At 32.9% G+C, this 19,604-nt stretch overlaps 1 protein-coding gene across 1 annotated transcript; it reads right to left on the reverse strand.

Moving 5' to 3' along the window:
- Nucleotides 1-14,556: 14,556 nt before the first annotated feature.
- LOC21401884 (DNA damage-binding protein CMR1) lies at nucleotides 14,557-18,068 on the reverse strand. Its single transcript, XM_024163120.1, is given in 6 exon segments — nucleotides 14,557-14,838; nucleotides 15,188-15,251; nucleotides 15,254-15,279; nucleotides 15,746-16,152; nucleotides 16,752-17,769; nucleotides 17,870-18,068. Coding segments are annotated over 6 exon segments (1,926 nt in total). The 5' UTR covers nucleotides 18,067-18,068; the 3' UTR covers nucleotides 14,557-14,624.
- Between the last annotated feature and the right edge of the window lie 1,536 nt (nucleotides 18,069-19,604).

The raw sequence follows: 19,604 nt of genomic DNA on the forward strand, positions 1-19,604 counted from the left end.
TATTTTTAGGGGCTGGAATTAAAATATGTTATTTCTTTAAAAAATTTGAATTTAATTTTTACATTAAAATTATATGGACAAATAATTAGATTTAGAAAATAAAAATTTAAATATATAGTAAAATTTTACTAGTCATATTGAAATATAAGAAAATTTAGAATATTTGACAAATAACAAACATTAGAATTACTATAATATTTATAATTGCAAACTTGAAAACTAAAACTTGTACATTCTTTTTCTTTTTTTATATGGACAAAACATCGGTTCTAAATAAATTTTTGCAGCAAATTACACAGTTGCTCCTCGAACGTTGGTCGTGTCCCGCGATATCCCTTGAATTTTAATTCGTAACATCCCTTCTTTCTGAAATTTAAAACTCTTGTGAAATTTCTCTTTATATTAAATTACTAACGGAAAATGACACAGAAAATGACACGTGCAGTATATGTGATGACAATTTTAAGGGTATTTTAGTAATAAAGAACAAACGGCACATTCCTCATTGAATGTTTAACGAAATGGATTAAAAATTAAAGAAAAAAATTTTAAAAATACCTGAGCAATGCACCTGTTCTAAAAAGAAAAACACCCCACTATGGCCATCCATATCCATATTACTTGGTCAATTCTCTACACTTTGTGTTCTCCAACTTGAAAAATTAAAGTGAGAAGAAAACACTCAATTAAGTGGAGGAGAAAAGATTCAAATGGAGTTTTCTTTTATATGTTCAAATGAAAAGATTTCCCAAAACAAAACAAAAAAAAGAGACGAAATTCAGTGAGAAGAAAACACTCAATTACGTGGAGGAGAAAAGATTCAAATGGAATTTTCTTTTATATGTTCAAATGAAAAGATTTCCTAAAAAAAGAGAAAGTAAATATTTTTAACAAATCGTATTTTATAAAAGGGTATTTATGAAACTTTGAGGGATTTTAATTTTAAAAAGAGAATAATTTTAGTTTTTAAATACATTGAGGTATATTAATAAAAACTTGGGTGTAAATAAAATTTCTCATATTTTTTTCTTTTAAATGGTATGTTGCATGGTGTCTTGAAGGAAATGGGCCTATTTTTTGAAAAGTCTAAAGACTACTTTCATTTTGGGGTGATTGAGAGGAACACTATTTTTAGGGGCTGAAATTTAAATATATTATTTTTTAAAAATTTTGAATTTAATTTTTACATTAAAATTATATGGACAAATAATTAGATTTAGAAAATAAAAATTTAAATATATAGTAAAATTTTACTAGTCATATTGTGTAACGTCCAGTTAAATTAATTGAGATTAATTAATTAAATTCGGTAGTTAGTGTTAATTAATCCGGGATTAGTAAAAGATTCTCAGTTATAATTATCACGTAAAGGACCTTTATCCTTTAAAAATGATTGATTTAAAATTGACACTGCTATCCCCCGAACAGTTTTTAGTATTAGTAAGTAATTTTTCAGAATTTGAATAATAGGCTATTTCATACTTTATTCGAATTGGGCTTTGAAGTCTAATCATCAAATTTGCATAGAAAACCCAAGCTCATTTTTCCTTTTCCTTTTCCTTTTCTTTTTCTTTCTTTTTTCTCCTTTTTTCTCTCCTTCTCTCTCTCTCCCAAGTTCACTCTCTTTCTCCACGCTGGCCAACACACTCCGATGAGGATTCCAATTTCTGTTTTTGACACCTCCTGACTCGTTGTTAATATCTCAACGAGCTGAGCATGTTGACATGTCGCACGACCTCCAACTCCACCAGAATCAGCCGCAATCGCCAGCCAAAGTTTCAAAAACTACCAAAACTTCTCTCCATCGTAACTTTATCGTCCGACCTCTGATCGGAGTGATTCTGATCCCTACGGACTCAGCTCGAAGAGACGAAGAAAGCCCAACCAGTAGCATCCCTCGACTCTCACCGGAGCTATGAAATCTAGCCGCCGCCGCCCCTCATCGAACTATGCCTTTTCGGGCATCGTGAGTGACACTGTCAGGCTCGTTAGACTCAGAACAGGACGTTGAGCAAAAGTCCTAACTCAATTTTGAGGTTCCACCTCCGATTGCCAGAGATTCAGGCTCACCGCCGCCGTTGTCGTGTTGTAGGGTAGTTCCAACGATCTAATTGCTAGATCATCGCTATTTTGGTGTCAAGATGCTCAGAAGATCACGGGTAATAAAAGCCCGCAACCAATTTTGAGATTCAATAGTCAGAGAATTAAGATCAAAGTCGCCGAATTTTGTCACCATTTTTTAGTGTGATCTGAGCAGTTAGAGGCCAAATTTGGTGAAATTGATTCCACCATTGAACTCAGGAGGTCAAAAACTGGTGGGAACCAAAGCATCATTGTTGTCCGACCACCTAAGCCGCCGCACGCGCTGCCACGCGCCGCCGCGTATGGCCGACTCTGGCGAGTCTCAGTTCTTGAGGTTCCCGACGTCCAATCGAAGATCTGATTCCATAGCCCGACTTGTTTTGACGCACTAAACGCAACGGTGACCTCTGTTTGTGCCAATTCTACTATGTTGAAAAGTCTACCGATACCATGAACGCGGATTGAGGCAAATCGAATGGAATCGTTGAAGTCAGAGCGAGCCGTGGAATTGCTATCCTAGAGGTAGGATATCCTTACCTATATCCTTGTTAGCCTTGTTTCAAAGTATATTGGCCTATGAAAATGTTTTAAAGACAAAACATGTTTTAGAAATAGCATGAAAGATATTATTGAGCTCATAATGAACTGAATTAAGGTTTTAATAGATATTTTCTTAAAATAAGATTTTTTAAGAACTGGTAAACCCGCTGATGGCCTAGATATCAAGATATGGAGATCGTATTCTTGGGGGAAGAACTCGAAACCCGGACAGGCCACTCTGGTGGTGATAAGGCCTTGCATTGGTCGTAAGTAATTTATCATTAAATTACTTACTGGCTGCCTGTAATTTGAAATTTAAGTTTATTTACCTTTTAGTAAAAAGGCTGTTTGGTTCTGAATGATTCTTTCGGGCCTATATTTTCATTATTTATTCGATTTTATAAAATTTTATTCTGCTGGACATTTCACTCATTTTTCCTCTATTTTCAATGTTTTAACCCCTCCCACCAGAGTTAGTAGCTTGACTAGCACCAATAGATTGAAGGCACAAGATTCGAAGTGGTTAGTTTATTCTGAATTTGCAGTTTTTATTTCTAAGTTCTATTGTATCTCTGTATATAAACTATATTGGTCGATACTGTCCCAGAGTTGTATAATTTTAAACTTTATGGATTGTTTTAAATATTTTAATATCTATTTTGATATTTGTATATTTTATTTTATTTTCATGGATTTTTCTTAATTAATCCAGTTTAATTAAGTTAATTTTATTTAATTATATCCCAATAATCACGACCCTATCTTTCGAGTCGTGAGATATTGAAATATAATAAAATTTAGAATATTTGACAAATAACGAACATTAGAATTACTATAATAATTATAATTGTAAAATTAAAAACTAAAACTTGTATATTCTTTTTCTTTTTTTATATGGAAAAAACATCGGCTCTAAATAAATTTTTGGAGCAAATTACACACTGGTCGTGTTATAAAATATCCCTTGAATTTTAATTCGTAACATCCGTTCTTTCTGAAATTTAAAACTCTTGTGAAATTTCTCCTTCTATTAAATTACTAGAGGGAAATTACACATGTGATGACAATTTTAAAGGTATTTTAGTAATAAAGAACAAAAGGCACATTCCTCGTTGAATTTGTAACGAAAAGGCTTAAAAATTAAAGAAAAAAATTTAAAAAATACCTTAGCAATGAACATGTTCTAGAAAGAAAAAGAAACCACTATTGTCACGACCCCAAGGGTAGAGCTGTAATTATTGGGGTTTAATTTAAAATTTAAATTAATTAAACTGGACTGTTTAATAAAATCACAAAAATAAATACATAAATATCAATATAGTTTGCTCCGGAGACTTTCTTTCACAAATAATATTTAAAACAATCCATAAAGTCCAAGGAAAATAGTACAACTCTGGGACAATATCGACCAACACAGTTTACATACAGAAATACAGTATATCTCATAATTTAAAACTGTAAATTCGAAACAAACACACCGCTTCGAACCTCACACCTTCAATCCATTGGCATCCACTTGTCATGTTGTAAATCTAAACCGCTAACTCTGGAGGAGGGGTTTAAAACATTGAAAACATAATAAAAGTGAGCGAAATGCCCAATATGATATAATTTATAAAACTGAATAAATAAATAAGTGAATAAAACGAGAGAGTCAGGCCCGAATTCCATTTTTCAGGCAACCAGTAAGTAATTTAAGTAATTAAATTACTTATGACCAAAGCAAGGCCTTATCACCACCGTAGTGGCCCGTCCGGGTTTCAGATCCTGCCCCCAAGGATACGATCTCCATATCCTATCTATGTCATCAGCGGGCTCACCAATTCGCAAGATCTCTTGTATTAAGAAATCATTCATTAAACTTTATGAAATAGTTCATTATAATTCCAATAGCTACAATCAAGCTATGGTGTCAAAAGGTTTTTCTTTCGCAAACATGCCCTTTCTTTAAAACACTTGCAAGGCCAAAACTCTTTGAAAACAGGCTAACAAATAAATGGATCAGGAATATCCTACCTCTCGGATGTCAAACCTGCAGCTAACTTCTCGTCACCCTAACCTCCGCTTTCCTTAAAGCTTTAATACTTGACCTTCTCTACTAGCTTTATCACAAAAGCAATATCTTAGGAAGTATTTCTCATTTCTAAAACGAATTAAGCTCAATCATATTTAATTGTTTCCTATTAGTGTGCCTTGACTCGAATCTAAATTTTACAAACGATTTTATAATCAATTTGGGAGTTCTTTAAAGATTGAAATTCAATTCATGGGTTTGGTTTCCTATTTAATTTCAGCTTAAAAACAACTTTTTAAAGAAATTTTGGCAGCATGCCAGCATAAATAGGAAAAATGTCAAACCTACAATTCAAGTTCAATTTCAAAATAAATTATCTAGAATCCATCAAAATCAGTTTCCAATCAATTCAACATGTCCAATAACTAAAAACTCCCAAATTCCATTCAATTCTAACAACAACTATTCAAGTCCAAACCCTAACTCAAAATTATTCAAATCTAATCAAAATCAAACTTTCTCAAGTTTAAAATTCAAATCAAAGAGTGGGTTTCAAGGGGTTTTACCTCAAATTAGTTGATGGAGCATTGTTTCCCTCTGTTTCTCCCATTTTCAGTTTTTTTTCTTTCTTCCCTATTTCGGCAGGGAACTCCAAGAGAGAGAGAAACCCAGAGAGATAGCAAGGGAGAGAGAGACCTAAAGAGAGAGAGAGGTGGCCGGAGAGAGGGAGGGAGTGGTGGCCGGCGGTGAAGGAAGGAAGAGAGAGAGAGAGTTTCCGTGGAGAAGAAAGAAGAAAAGGAAAGAGAGAGAGAGAGAGAGAGAGAGAGAGAGAGAGAGAGAGGGTGGTCTGGGTAGCCACGGGAAGGAAGGGAAGGGAAAAAGAAAAAAGAAAAGAAAAAAAGAAAAGATGAAAGAAAGAAAAAAAAGGAAAAAGAAAAGAAATAGGGAAAAATAAAAGAAAATATACTAAAATTAAGTGTATTTTTTAAAATTTTCGGGGTAAAAATTGAAAAACTGAAAGTAATATAAGTCCTTAAAATAACTCAAAAATTTAATCTTTAATCACAAGATTAATTAGACAAAATCAATTTTAAGCACACTAATATACACAATTAACATAATTAAACATGTTTAATTTTAGAAGGCGTTACAACTATGGTCATCCATATCCATCTTCATTGCCCCCAACAGATTATATTGCAAACAAAACTATAACAAAGCTCATTAGATTGTGTAATTACTCTAATTCTCCTTCAATAATCATCATAAATCCATACCACATAGAATTCAAATTACAAACAAACAAAAAAAGGGATATAATGTGCAGTAAATTGTTCTTCCAATAATCTTCATAAAACATTTTTAAAAATGTAAACCATGAGGAAAATAAGCTCAAAGAATAATAACAGGTTTGTCGGCCATGTTTGAGCTTTGGAGATGAGGCCGGCTCACTCCACTCCAAGTTTTGTGCCGGCGACAGTGATGACATGCACCCCACGGTGAGGAAGATAAACCTCTGATCGCCCATCGATGACCCAGCCCGAAAATGATGAGAACTCTGCAGGCTCGGTTTGGAGGCAAAATTCCAATCAAATCCCTACCTCTCCTTTCTTGCTGGCCGCCATTGATAGATGAACCACCAAACTTTAGGTCAAGCGAAGGAGAAACGACAAGAAAATCGACAATTTCCCTTCGGAAAAGAAATAGGAAGAAAATGACAACTTAGGGTTCGTTTGGTACGATGATTCAAACTAGGGTGATACTAATCATAATTCTGAAACCAAAACCGTGATTCATGATTTTGGGTTCAAATCATGATTCTGAAATTATGATTCAGAATCAGGGGTTTGAATCACTTTGAATCAAGATGGATGTAGTTTTAGAATCATGAGTGATTCTAGTTTAAAACAAGAAAAAAATCGACAATTTCCCTTCGGAAAAGAAATAGGAAGAAAATGGCAACTTATTAATTGCATAATATAATTAAGGGCAGAATAGTAATTTTACATTTGATACTCCAATTCATATCCAAGCCCTTTGCAAAATGACTAAATGGGAAATTTTTATTAGTAAAATAATTTTTTAAAAATATTTATTTGTAAAATGACTACACAACGAACAGAAACGATCACTTTTTACAAAGAACGATCAGGTAGTCGTTCTTCTTAAAAAATAAGGTCATTTTGCCAATTTTACTTTGTTGAATAGTCATTATAGTAAATTTCTCATTCATACCGTGGATAAGTGGCACGTGTTATTTTCCGTTAGCAATTTGACAGAAGGAGGAATTTTGCAGGAGTTTTGAAATTCAGAAAGAATGAATGTTACAAATTAAAGTTTATGGAGCATTTTGTGATAAGACTTATAATTTGGGGAGCAACCGTATAATTTGTTCAAATTTTTACATATAAGTTTGTAACGATTTGAGGAAAAATTTTAACAACCACAAACACTTACTTAAGGCACTTGTCACATGCTAGTAGCACGAGAAATTTAGGAGTTGTTCTTTTAGAGTGTAACTTGAGTGTAGTTTTTGAGTTGAATTTGAGTTATAACTTGAGTTGAAGTTAGAATTTGAATAAAGTTGAGTAAAATTGAATAAAGTTGAAACTTAAAAGAATGTGAACTTGAATAAAGTTGAAACTTGAGTTATCTTTTTTTGAGTTTTTTAGACAAAAGAACATGCCCTTAGATTTCACATTAACGGATTGAGCTCATGTCCTTTATTTGCGTCCACTTTCGTGTCCCCCAATAAAATCATGCTAATCAGTTTAAAAGTTTTGGGGCCCGTTTAGTTCGCTGATTCGAATTTTTAATTTGAGTTGATATGTGATTTTATGTGAGAGTTTTTTATTGTAGCAAAAAAGTTAGATGTGATTATTTGAGAGAGCTTTTTACTGTAATAAAATTTGAATTCTAAACTCACATCAGCAAAATGAACGGAACCTTAATTTTTATAATTTTTAAATTGACGTGATATGAAACTTTACTCCATGTAATATTTTTAATTGATGTAGTATGATTTTATTTGAAGGACATGAAAGAAAATATGAAAAGAGAAAGTTGACTGGCGCATTAACTTATCTTTTGGATATCACACCACTGAGTCACAATAGTCTTTTTCTTAAAAAAAAAAAAAAGGAATATCCTACAGCTTAAGACTGCATAGCCAAATTAGTCTTTTTGTGTCTCCGTAGTATTTCTTATACAAAAAAAAAAAACCTACAACATTAAAACAAAAGAAAAAACCCCCTTCAAAAACATTTGGTCTATGCTCGTTTATGCAAAAAAAAAAAAAAGGGATGATTTTGTTACGTTGAAAAAAATAAGCAGAACAGAGCATTAAACCAAAAAAAAAAAGCTAATCACTCAAGTTAACTTTTGAAATGTTTCAATTCTACTAACTTCTCAATAACTTCAGTATGAAAGGTAATGCTAAAAGAGAAATGGGACCAAAGAGCATATTTTGTAGTCTAGGGGCACAAGTGATTACTGCAAACACAGTAGAAACAATGTTCAAATCATGTGACAATGTAAAACACAGAATAGCTACAGCGTTAAAATCTCGAGTTCAGCAATCTTCCAAGATGATTTTACCACGCAAGGGACTGGTGATTATTACATTAAAAATATGAAAACTTTCGGCACAACGTCACACCAAGTATTTTATACAGTTCACCAATTTGGTTATGTCATATTTCTACCGCCGCGCCGCAAATTTCACTATTTTATTGAAGAAAATCGAATATAGAGAAAATCACTCGATCACTTTTGTGTTTCTCTCACACTCAAAAAATGATTCCTAAAATCACACTTCAATTTTCTCTCTGAAAACTCGTCCTAATAAATCCCCTCATATTAGGTATTTATAGAGTACAAAAAAAGCCCACAAAAAACACTAAAAACACGAAGCGCACCTAGAACACACGCGTTGTGCGCACTGGCACTGCGGCGCCATGCTGATGACTTCCAGAGCACTACAGCACCCAAACCCAGGGTCACGGCGCTGCGCGTCATCTCCTCCTCTTTGTGGCTTGTTTTCCTTGCTTTTCTTCAACTTTGATTTGGCTCCACATCTCCTCAACATCCTCGACCTACAGCGTCATCCTTCAGAAATTTTGAAAACCCTCCACACAGAAAATATCTTGAGTTGCAATTTAAGAACGTTAGCAAGAGATTGAAGTCTATTCATAAAAATATAATCTCTCATTACCAGTTTAGTGATAAAAAGAGATTATCACAAGGGAACATACATGTTTGGTTGAAGCATATTAACTTGCACTTTCTATGCAAGTTTGTCACGACCTAAAAAGGGCCGTGATTATTGAAGATTAAAATTGAAAGTTAAATGTAATTAAAGGAGATTAATTAACAAAATCCAAGAAAATAAATATTTTAAAATAATAATAAAATATATTGCTCTGGAGTCTTTCTTTTACAAATAATATCAAAACAGTCTACAAATTTATAATTTTTCTCAAAATAATACAACTTTAGGACAATGTCGACTGATACAGTTTATATACAGAAAGTACATTACAACTCAGAATTGAAAACTATAAAATCATAATAAAATGAACCATCTCAAATCTCGGGCCTTCAATCCATTGGCATTTATCGTGCTACAAATTAAACTGCTAACTTTGGAGGGAGAAAAACATTTAAAGTAGGGGTGAGCCAAATGCCCAATAAGGAGAAACAGGATAACGAATATAGAACAAGAAAGAAACAATAGTCACAATGACTGAAATATCAATCAAGACCATGACGCATAACTCAAGTGCATGTAAGAGAATATGAAAAATAAGTGAGTCTCAACAAATCCAATCAAATGCAGAATGGAGCTGAAAATTAGGTATTTCAAAAACTCTTTTAAAATTCTATATTATTTTTCAATTTCATTGCAAAAGTGATAAGGTATCCAATATCAAAATAGTCTAGGTATTTGTAATTTATATTAGATACTAGGATATCTAAACAATTTAGAAAATAAGTAAAGATAAAATTCATACACGGGTAGTTTGAACTACTCTTTCAAAATACTGATACGTAGTTTAGTGCAAAGCCAAATCACACCCACGCCGCGGAGTGGCCCGTACGGGTTTTGGAACCTGTCCCTAAGGATACGATCTCCATATCCCTATCTTTATGGCCATCATGCTAAAATCAACTATCTAAAATGCTCATTAGATAGCCTTTGAAAACTCATATATCTCATTGAGATTCAATCCATTTTTCTAAAACTCACTTCCGAAAAACTATGATTTGCGAGCTTAGGTTTTTTAGAAGGTTTTCCATATATATACATATAATCGCTATATATATATGTACATATATAAATAAAGGTCCCGTTCATTTCACTGATTCGAATTTAAAATTTGAGTTTTGCTACAGTCAAAAGCTCTCAGAAACAGTCACATTTTTTTTTACTACAGTAAAAAGCTCTCACATAAAGTCACATCTCAACTCAAATCAACGAACTAAACGGGCCTAAAATCCTTTCGAATTCTCTAAGTCCGAGTGAAACCGAGTTTTAAACCGAGAAGTGAAAACCCATGAAATATGTCTAAGAAGTAAAGCATGTTCAACTCATGCTGAACAACTCAAAATTCAAGAATTGAATATGCTCAATTCAATATTTGTCAAGTATCGTGTTTTCAAAACAAGGGATAATCCCACAAAACATGCTTATGAGCAAAACGTGAAAAGTTCATTTAAAAGTCTAAGAAAATATCATAAAACAACATCTAAGGTGCTAAACCAATATAGTGCCTATTTAAGCCAATATCCTTCTCCAAGTGAAACATACTAGGTTCCTTAGAAGCGTTCTAATTCATGGGTTCACATCTAAGTTAGGCAAACTTGCCAATAACTCATCCACATACTCCAAAACAAGTCTTTGGCTTAGTTTGGTAGTACTGTAGATTTTAAAACAATTGCTTTTAGTTGTGCTGAACGAAGAAGTAGCTGTTATAAAAAACAACTGAGTGTTTGGTAAACTATAATTATAGTAGCTGTGCTGGTTTTAAAATAAGTGTAATAGCGTTTGGTAAATTATGAGGTTGAATTGCTGCAGATAGTTAAAAATTACGACTATATTATACTATAATATAATATATATAATTACAATATAATATATATTTATTATTATATTTAATATAATACAATAAAACTACTATTAAATGACATATTATATAATTATGATATTATTTGTTACAATATTACTATTATATTATATTATACTATAATATAATATATATAATTACAATATAATATATATTTATTATTATATTTAATATAATACAATAAAACTACTATTAAATGACATATTATATAATTATGATATTATTTGTTACAATATTACTATTATATTATATTATACTATAATATAATATATATAATTACAATATAATATATATTTATTATTATATTTAATATAATACAATAAAACTACTATTAAATGACATATTATATAATTATGATATTATTTGTTACAATATTACTATTATATTATATTATACTATAATATAATATATATAATTACAATATAATATATATTTATTATTATATTTAATATAATACAATAAAACTACTATTAAATGACATATTATATAATTATGATATTATTTGTTACAATATTACTATTATATTATATTATACTATAATATAATATATATAATTACAATATAATATATATTTATTATTATATTTAATATAATACAATAAAACTACTATTAAATGACATATTATATAATTATGATATTATTTGTTACAATATTACTATTATATTATATTATATTACGATTTTGAATTTTAGATTGAGAATATTGTAAATTTTAAATTTCATTAGGGGTGTTATAGGTATTATGAAAGTTTCATTAATTATACTATGTTGATTCTCACACAATTTAAAAGCTAAAGTTATTTTTAGGCTGCTTCTGATTGTAGTTGTAGATTCTTGAAAATTTTTTCAAAAAGCACTCTTGAGTAGATTTACTAAACACTAAAATCGTTTCTGCTACAAGCAGAAGCTGAGCTTTTATTACATGAATAAACTTGAAAGTCCTAGTTCTAAACATCACCAAACAATCCAAATTAAGTCACCAAAAAGGATTCTAATAAGGAAAATAGTAGAAAATATGCCAATATGAAAAGCTTAAGAAAGTATATAGGCCAATTTTTAGTTATAGAAATTAATAGGCCATAACTTGTCAAGCTATGGTTCATAACCAGATAAGTTATGGATAAACTTGTCAAGTTATGGTTCATAGTCAGACAAGTTATGGACAATAACTTGTCAAGTTATGGTTTATAACCAGACAAGTTATAGACGAAAACAGTAATTTGGCCTATTTATTAACTTATGTAAACTATTGGCCTATTAATTTTAATTCATCTCAAGTCTTGACATATTTCTCCCTTTCTCCCTTCTAATAATCACTTAAGTCCTAAGATTAACAACCTAATAAGGTTAGAAACTCATCCGTCTAAAAAAGGGCTTGGTACACCTCAAGTGGGGCTGTAAAAGGCCAAAATAAATGTTCCTCTCGGGTGACGTCCGGTTAACCGGTTGTGACAGTCATCAACACAAACAGTTTTTGACAGTTTCAAACCTAACTGTAAAATTCATGAAAAATTATATATTTATCCGAATTGGGCACATGATAGCTTGTTGAAAAGCTCTAGACTTCTAGTTTCTAAATATGTAAACCATTTATTGAAATCCATTACCCAAAACTCTCAGCATCTGTATGAACCAAACCTATCTAGAAAGTACATTCGACAGTTTTTCCAATACCTTTAAAAATTCATAACTTAAGCTACAAAACTTCTTTTGGGGTGATTCAAGTCTCCAATTAAAGTTTGAAATGTCTATTCCGCAAATATATAAATCATTCTCCAAGATTCATTTACAAAAAAATCCATAACTTGATCAAAGAGGGACTGCTCTAACATTGATTCAACGAGTTTTTAACACAACTTGAGGATTTGACATCTTAAGTTATTGAAATCTTTTAGAACAATTCAAAAACCAAGATAAACTTAAGCGTTCTCCTTAAAGACACTAATATGGTTGATGATCAATTCTTCACACAAATCCCAACTCTTAAAGCTCTCTAAAATAAAAGAATATTTGTCATTAACACCCATTCTCTCTCAAGTTCTTTTAATAAAGGTATATTCTCAAATCTCTATATCAAGTACTATTCAAGTCCAATTGAGGTCAAACTAAACCCACAACTCATATTCCATAAACTTGATCAACTTAAGGTTGAAGCAACTTAAACACCAATTATTGATCTCCTAGACATTTCATCAAACACCACACATGCTTTATTGCCTTCAATTCACGAACAACTTCAAAAGTCATAAATTTCTAAGCCACTCTTTACTCATAAGAGAAACATTCCAACCAAAATATTGATCAATATAGCTAACCCTTCACAACTTGACATTTTTCATACATATCTCATGAAAATGCAAATGATGGCATAAAACAAATATCTCATCATTAAACCCAAAACTCACAAGATTATAAAACATGCAAATCAAGTCCATGAATATTCTCTTTAAAATTTCACAATCATGAACCATTTTGGAATCACCAAAACTAGATTAAAACTTGAGTTTTAAAACATGCAACAACTTTGCATAACAAGAACTAGGTTTTTAACAATAAAACTAAGTAATCAACAAAATTCACAATACTAGAAACTATAATCAAAGTAAAATCTCAATTTAGTAAATAAATATAAAAATCAAGAGAAGGATAAGTAAACCCTACCTCAAATCCTTTGAAATCCATAAGCAATACCTCTAACCCAAGAGCTAACCAAGAGCTAACCAAGAGCGAAAAGACCAAAATAGAAAGGTAAAACTCAAATTGGAATCATGCAACCAATTTTACAAACTTAGAAATTTAGAACCCTCCCTTAATCTTCTTGAAATCTCTAGGAAAATTACGGGTGTTCATGGGATCCGCAAATCCGATTGATCCGCGAAATCCAATCCAATCTGAAGTTTTGGATTGGATTGAAAATAGTTTTGTATTGGACACAGATTAAGGTTTTCCCAATCCGAAGGTTTTGGATCGGATTGCGGATTGAAAGATTGAACACTTTTCAATCCACGAAATTCGCGAATCTGAAATCATATATATACATATATATATAGTTTTTTTAATTATATATATATATAAAATTTTATGTTAATTTTTTTATAAGTTACTTTTAAAAAAAAAAAAATTTATCTTATGTATGTTTTGTTACTTTTGCAAAAAACAAACTCAAGTGTTACTTCAAAAGTTGTGGATGTTGAATTACTTTAAAATAACGATGAAGATTTCATTTTGAGTTTTACTAATATATTTTGTTAAGGGCTGGTTTCCTCCGTAGCCAAACGATATTTTGGTATTAGATGGTTGCTCAAAGCTTTGAGCACTCGCTTAACATTTGTTGATAGCATAATAACTCTTGAATGAATTACTCAGAGATTGGAAGTTGCGAATCACTTGCACAGTGGAAATGACGAGAAAAGTTTAGCATTTCCGTTAAACTCAGAATGACCATTACCCTGAAATTACCCATCAACTTTAATTTGATTGAGCCAAGCTCGTTTTTGTCAATGCCTTAAATATAACTTAGTATGCGTTTGGTTTAAGGATTCGTACCATAGTTCGAATCATAGTTCGTGACTTGCTACAATGTTTTTTCTCACAAAAAATACACGTAAATCGAGAATAATTCTAAATCATGATTCTGAATCCATCAACTAAACGTAACATTAGTGACTTTTATGGTGGGGAAAAAATACCAAACTGAAAAGATAAAGCAGCTGTAGCACTCATAATTAACTAATCCATTTCAAATAAAATAAGTAAAACAGACAAGGATTGAACGTCCAACATAGTTAAAAGTGATTACTATTAACAGGTCCGAGAAAGAGAGATTTAACATCTAATCATACAAGAATCGGGGGATTAAATTCCTCAACTCAATGTCCACACATAAACCTGACCTCCACCTGTGGCTCCTGCTAACATCCCAACATTGTAAGGGTGTGCATCAAATCTGCACGGAATAGCTGATAAGTGTGGGCTCTGCAAAGTGAAAATGGTTCTGCTCTGAGATGGGGAAATGACATCAACTCCTCTTTTCATATTACCAATGAAGACGTATGAATCGTCCCACCCCCATATTGCCCTGTTGGCACAAATTGAAATAGTTGGTGAGCAACCATACTTTTCATCCTTTCAAACTTTCCAAATTGAAGAACAGAGACAATAAAGAAATCTATATTTAAATTTTTGAGGGAAACTTTAAACTAGGGATGGACTTGATCAAGGGGATATGGATTGAAATTTAAACATCCTTAATCATTATGAGAAAAAGCGTTAAGATATATGCACCTAAATGTGGATGATAGACATATGCTACTTTGAGAAAAGAAAACAATCACAAGAACCAGATGATAACAATATAGCAATTAGTACAAGGATTAAAGGAAGAACAGAGACAGCAACGTTAGAAATCAAACAAAAAAAAATCATACTTGAAAGGAGAAATCCATCTGCCTGTCTGATTATTATGTTGAACCCATGATGTTTCTTCAAAACACCATGTACACCAACCGTGTCGTCGAAACTGCAAGAGATTGAAAAATCCCACCAAAATAAGATTAGTCAAACTTAGCTGACTGGATTCCTCAACCATTTCATTTAAGCAAGAGACGTTAGGCTTTTTACTGCATTGTTGGTATAACAATAACTATAAAGATAGCAGCAAAGAATTTTGACACCATTCGATTTCTACATTTTGAGAACCAAAGGTCCAGAGACTGTCAACTAGAAAAGGTATACTAGAGCGAATTGAAGAGAGATGCACAGCTCGACTCAGAAAGTAAAAACAAAAAATGTTAACCAGTAGAGAAGATTGCAAAACTGCCCGCCAATAGTTGCCTATTAGCTTTCACTTCCATTTCCCAAACCTGATACATGCTCTTTAGCAGAAAGTAAAACATTGCCACTATACGCATTTGTTTACTTCTATTATTATTACCATTATTTTCCATAAGGTCCTTAGATCGAAAAGACACTATGTAGCTACATACCTTGTAGTCGCAAGGCACTTTCCAGATGGCGAAAAATAAGCAGAATGTACAGATCTTTTGTGACTAATAGTCTTCAGAGCCTTAGTTTTATTTGCATCAATGCTTCTCAAATCCCAAATGCAGACATTTCCGTCTGAGGAACTAGTTGCCAATATGTTAGGATTGCCTGAATTAAAGTCTATAGAATTAATCCTATCGGCATGCAAAACACTTTGAGTTGAACATTTTCCCATTCGCTCATCCCAGATATTCAAGAGTCCACATGCCTCACCAAAATATAAACATTTTGGATCATTTGATCGTTGAGAAAGGGAAAATATAGAATACTCGCTAGAATATATCAAATTAAAGACCTCCTTTTCAGCGTCCATCAACCTTACAAAACCGTCATAACAACTGGTAGAGACCTGCATTTAAACATTAGAAATCTTAAACAAGAGAAAAAATAGAAATCAACAAAGATAGCTTTCCTAGACATTGCCTTGAAACCTAGTTTACATGTTTAGCTTCACAAGGAAGAATATTTGAAGTTTCAAAAGACTAATCTTTGCGTATTTGGGTCAATGTTAAGCTACTTATAAATATATCTTTAGAGCCAGATTCTTATTTTCAGTTGTATCCACTAATCAAAACACTATAATTACATTTGGTATGAGGGTTCAAATCAGGGTAATTTTGATTTTAGAATCAGAACCATGATTCATAATTTGAACATGTGGTCCAAACCATGGTTCTGGAACTGGAATCAGAACTAAGAGTTTGAACCATCCAAAACCAAGAGGGGGGTGGTTTTATTTTTTGGAGTGGTTTTGGTTTAAAACATCAACTGAGGGTCCAAACCTTGAACCAGAACCATCCAAACTAAACACTGGCTTTCAAGAACTATTTTTTACTTTTTGCAAACAAACAGAAGTTGGAACCAAAATCATGGACTCTAGTTCTAGAACCCTCATACCAAACGCAACCAATAGCATACAATATACATAGATTATGTACTGAAAGTTACCTTGGACAAGCAATGTTGATGAATCGAAATCCCTGAAACAGGACCAGAATGAGAATGATATGTGTATATCCCATCTTCTGTTTCTTCATCATCCCTCTGGGGATCAAGATTCCAAAATCCAACATCACCAAGCTTGTTCCCGGCCACAATAACTCTAGAGCTAGCACAAGGGAAAAACCTTGCATGCATAATCCTATCTGGCAAAATCCGTGCTATATTCCGGGGATTCAAAGTCATCGAATAAAAATCGAAATAACCGCCAACTTCATTTTCTTCTTTCTTAATCGAATCGCTCAGATTCTCGTCTTTACAAATCCTAACTCCACCTGATTTCGCTCCTACATTCTCAGCATTTGAATTCATAGAATGCACATCAAAACAACCCCCAACTTCACTGTCTTTCTTAACAGAGGCGGTCAAAATCTCACCTTTACAAACCCTATCTCCTCTGAATTTCTCTCCTATATTCTCAGAATTCGACTTTGGAAACAAATCAGAAGAAAACCCAACCTCATTGTCTTCTTTCTTGACCAAATCGCTCAAATTGTCAACTTTACAAACCCTATCTCCACCAAACCTCGCCCTTATGTTCTCAGGAATCACCTTTGAACACAAATCAAAAGAACCCCCAACCTCATTGTCTTCTTCTTTCTTAACAGAATCACTCAATATCTCACCTTTACAAATCCTAACTCCACCAATTTTCGCTCCTAGTGATTCATTCACTTCAGATTCCTTCTCAACACGCTTAAGAGTTTCGAGTAGGGTTCTATGAGACCCCTCTCCTATATACGCTTCTCTCATACTAAGAGGACCCAACTTGCGAGGCGAGGGCTTCGTCGGTGAAGAGCTCTTAGATCTACGGTTCTTGAGCGGCGAATCGAGAAGATCAGAGGGAAGTCCTTCCGAATCAGGAGGCATTCCTCTCGTACGCAAAGATCTGCGGACGACGATCGGAGTCTGATCGGTTTTTGGTTTCTTCTGCGAACTAACTTTGCTCGATTTGGTCGTCTCGTCCCTGCCATTGAAGTGAGAAAACTGGACAAAAGTTCTCATGATAAACGATGATTAAGGAAGAGATTTGCAGAAATGAAATGGGAGAGAGAGAAGAGCCGTACTTCTGGCGCTTGGTTGAGGCGGAGAGTTGCGTGGCCATGGAGTGAAGCTTGAGGGAAGCCATCAACTCGCCGTTGCGGCAGATATTCTCGAGCCGCTTACGCTCATACTCCGTGAGTTTGGAAGATGCCGCCATGGAAGCGAAATCGAAGCTTTCGGGAACAAAATTGAGTTTCCCTTGGTTTTTTTTTTTTATCATTGATAAAGAGTTTTTATCATTGATAAAGAGTTTTTTATGGCGGGAAAATAGAGGTGGCGGCAAATGGAAAAAAAAAAAGTTGATATCAGAACTTTGCATACATACATTAGTAATTTTATTGCAATATTTAATTAAAAAATATATATATCATATGTCCCAAAAGATGTAATTTTATTAAACTAAAATAATATAAATAAGTACATATAAGTAACTGTCTCGTTAAAAATTTTATCAAGTAAAACTCGTGAGAAGATCGGGACAAAACTTTAACGAAGGAAAAAAGAGTGCAGTACATTACGGAAGAATTGCTTCCAGAAGATTCTGTTATGTCTAAGTTCGAAAAATATTATTGAATTGTATCATCTGTATAGTGTTGTTTTCATCTTCTAACATCTTTCCAGTCTTTAACGCACATTAGTCCATCCAAGATATCTGGATACATTTTGCTCCTCTTTTTGTCAAGAATTCGGTTGCTTACACTAAATGCTTGATCCGATGCTACCGTTGACACTGGAGTTGTCATAACATCATGTGCTATCATAGACAGTGTTGGAAAATGATCTGTCTTGTTCTTCCGCCATTGTAAGATGTCCAGTTTGTCATCATCGATTACAAAATTTGCTTCAAAATATTTGGTTAGTTCTGAAGACGCTTGTGTTGATGACGATGACCCCACTTTCTCCTTCTTCTTCGAGAAGCTTCATGATGAACCTTTAGGCCCCGAACTGCTCCTCGACATCGAAGTTGCCTGTTCTTTTTATCCTGTTCCATATTTTATTTCATACAAACCAAACAATTTTGCTAACATATTCCTAGCTTCGACAATGGTTAGTTCCATATCAATATCTAAATGTTCTGTTGTGGTAGACATCAAAGATTCGGTCCAATCTAATCCGCACTTAGGATCTAAAATGGTTGCTAACGCATATAATATATGACAACTGGCCCAATAACTTTTAAATTTAGCTTCCATTTGATTAACTATTGGTCCAAAAAGATCAGTATCCCAATAATATGTAAATGTTTAAGAAATATTAAATAGTTGATGCAAAACTAGATGCACAGTAGGCTAATAAACACCAGAAAGTAATTCAGTAGCGTTGTAGAATGCTTCTAAAAATTTTAAAAAGTACTCACCACGCTTCTAATCTGTATCGAAAATTATATGCTCACCATGCTTACTATTCACGTATGTAGTGATGATCTGTTGATACGGAATTGTAGTCTTCAACATTAAGTAGGTGGAGTTTTGTTGGAAAAACGGATCCAGTTATCAGAGTTACGGCGCAGCGGAAGTTTTAAAATTTTAATGCCGAACAAGGAAAGAAGACTCATGATGTAGGTAACAATAAATTAAATGCATTATCAAACATACATTGTTTCTTGGACTCCAGAATATTTAGAGCGTCCACCAACGAATCTTCTCCACTATTCTCGAGCTCCTTGTCTCAGAATGTGTGTGGGCAACGTGGTAAGGTTCCAAGCGATCGGTATTGCACTATGAACCCTAGATCCCGCTTTCTCAACCTTAACGTACT

Source organism: Morus notabilis, unplaced genomic scaffold (genome assembly GCF_000414095.1).
Source record: "Morus notabilis unplaced genomic scaffold, ASM41409v2 Scaffold130, whole genome shotgun sequence".
In the NCBI taxonomy this organism is placed as follows: Eukaryota; Viridiplantae; Streptophyta; class Magnoliopsida; order Rosales; family Moraceae; genus Morus; species Morus notabilis.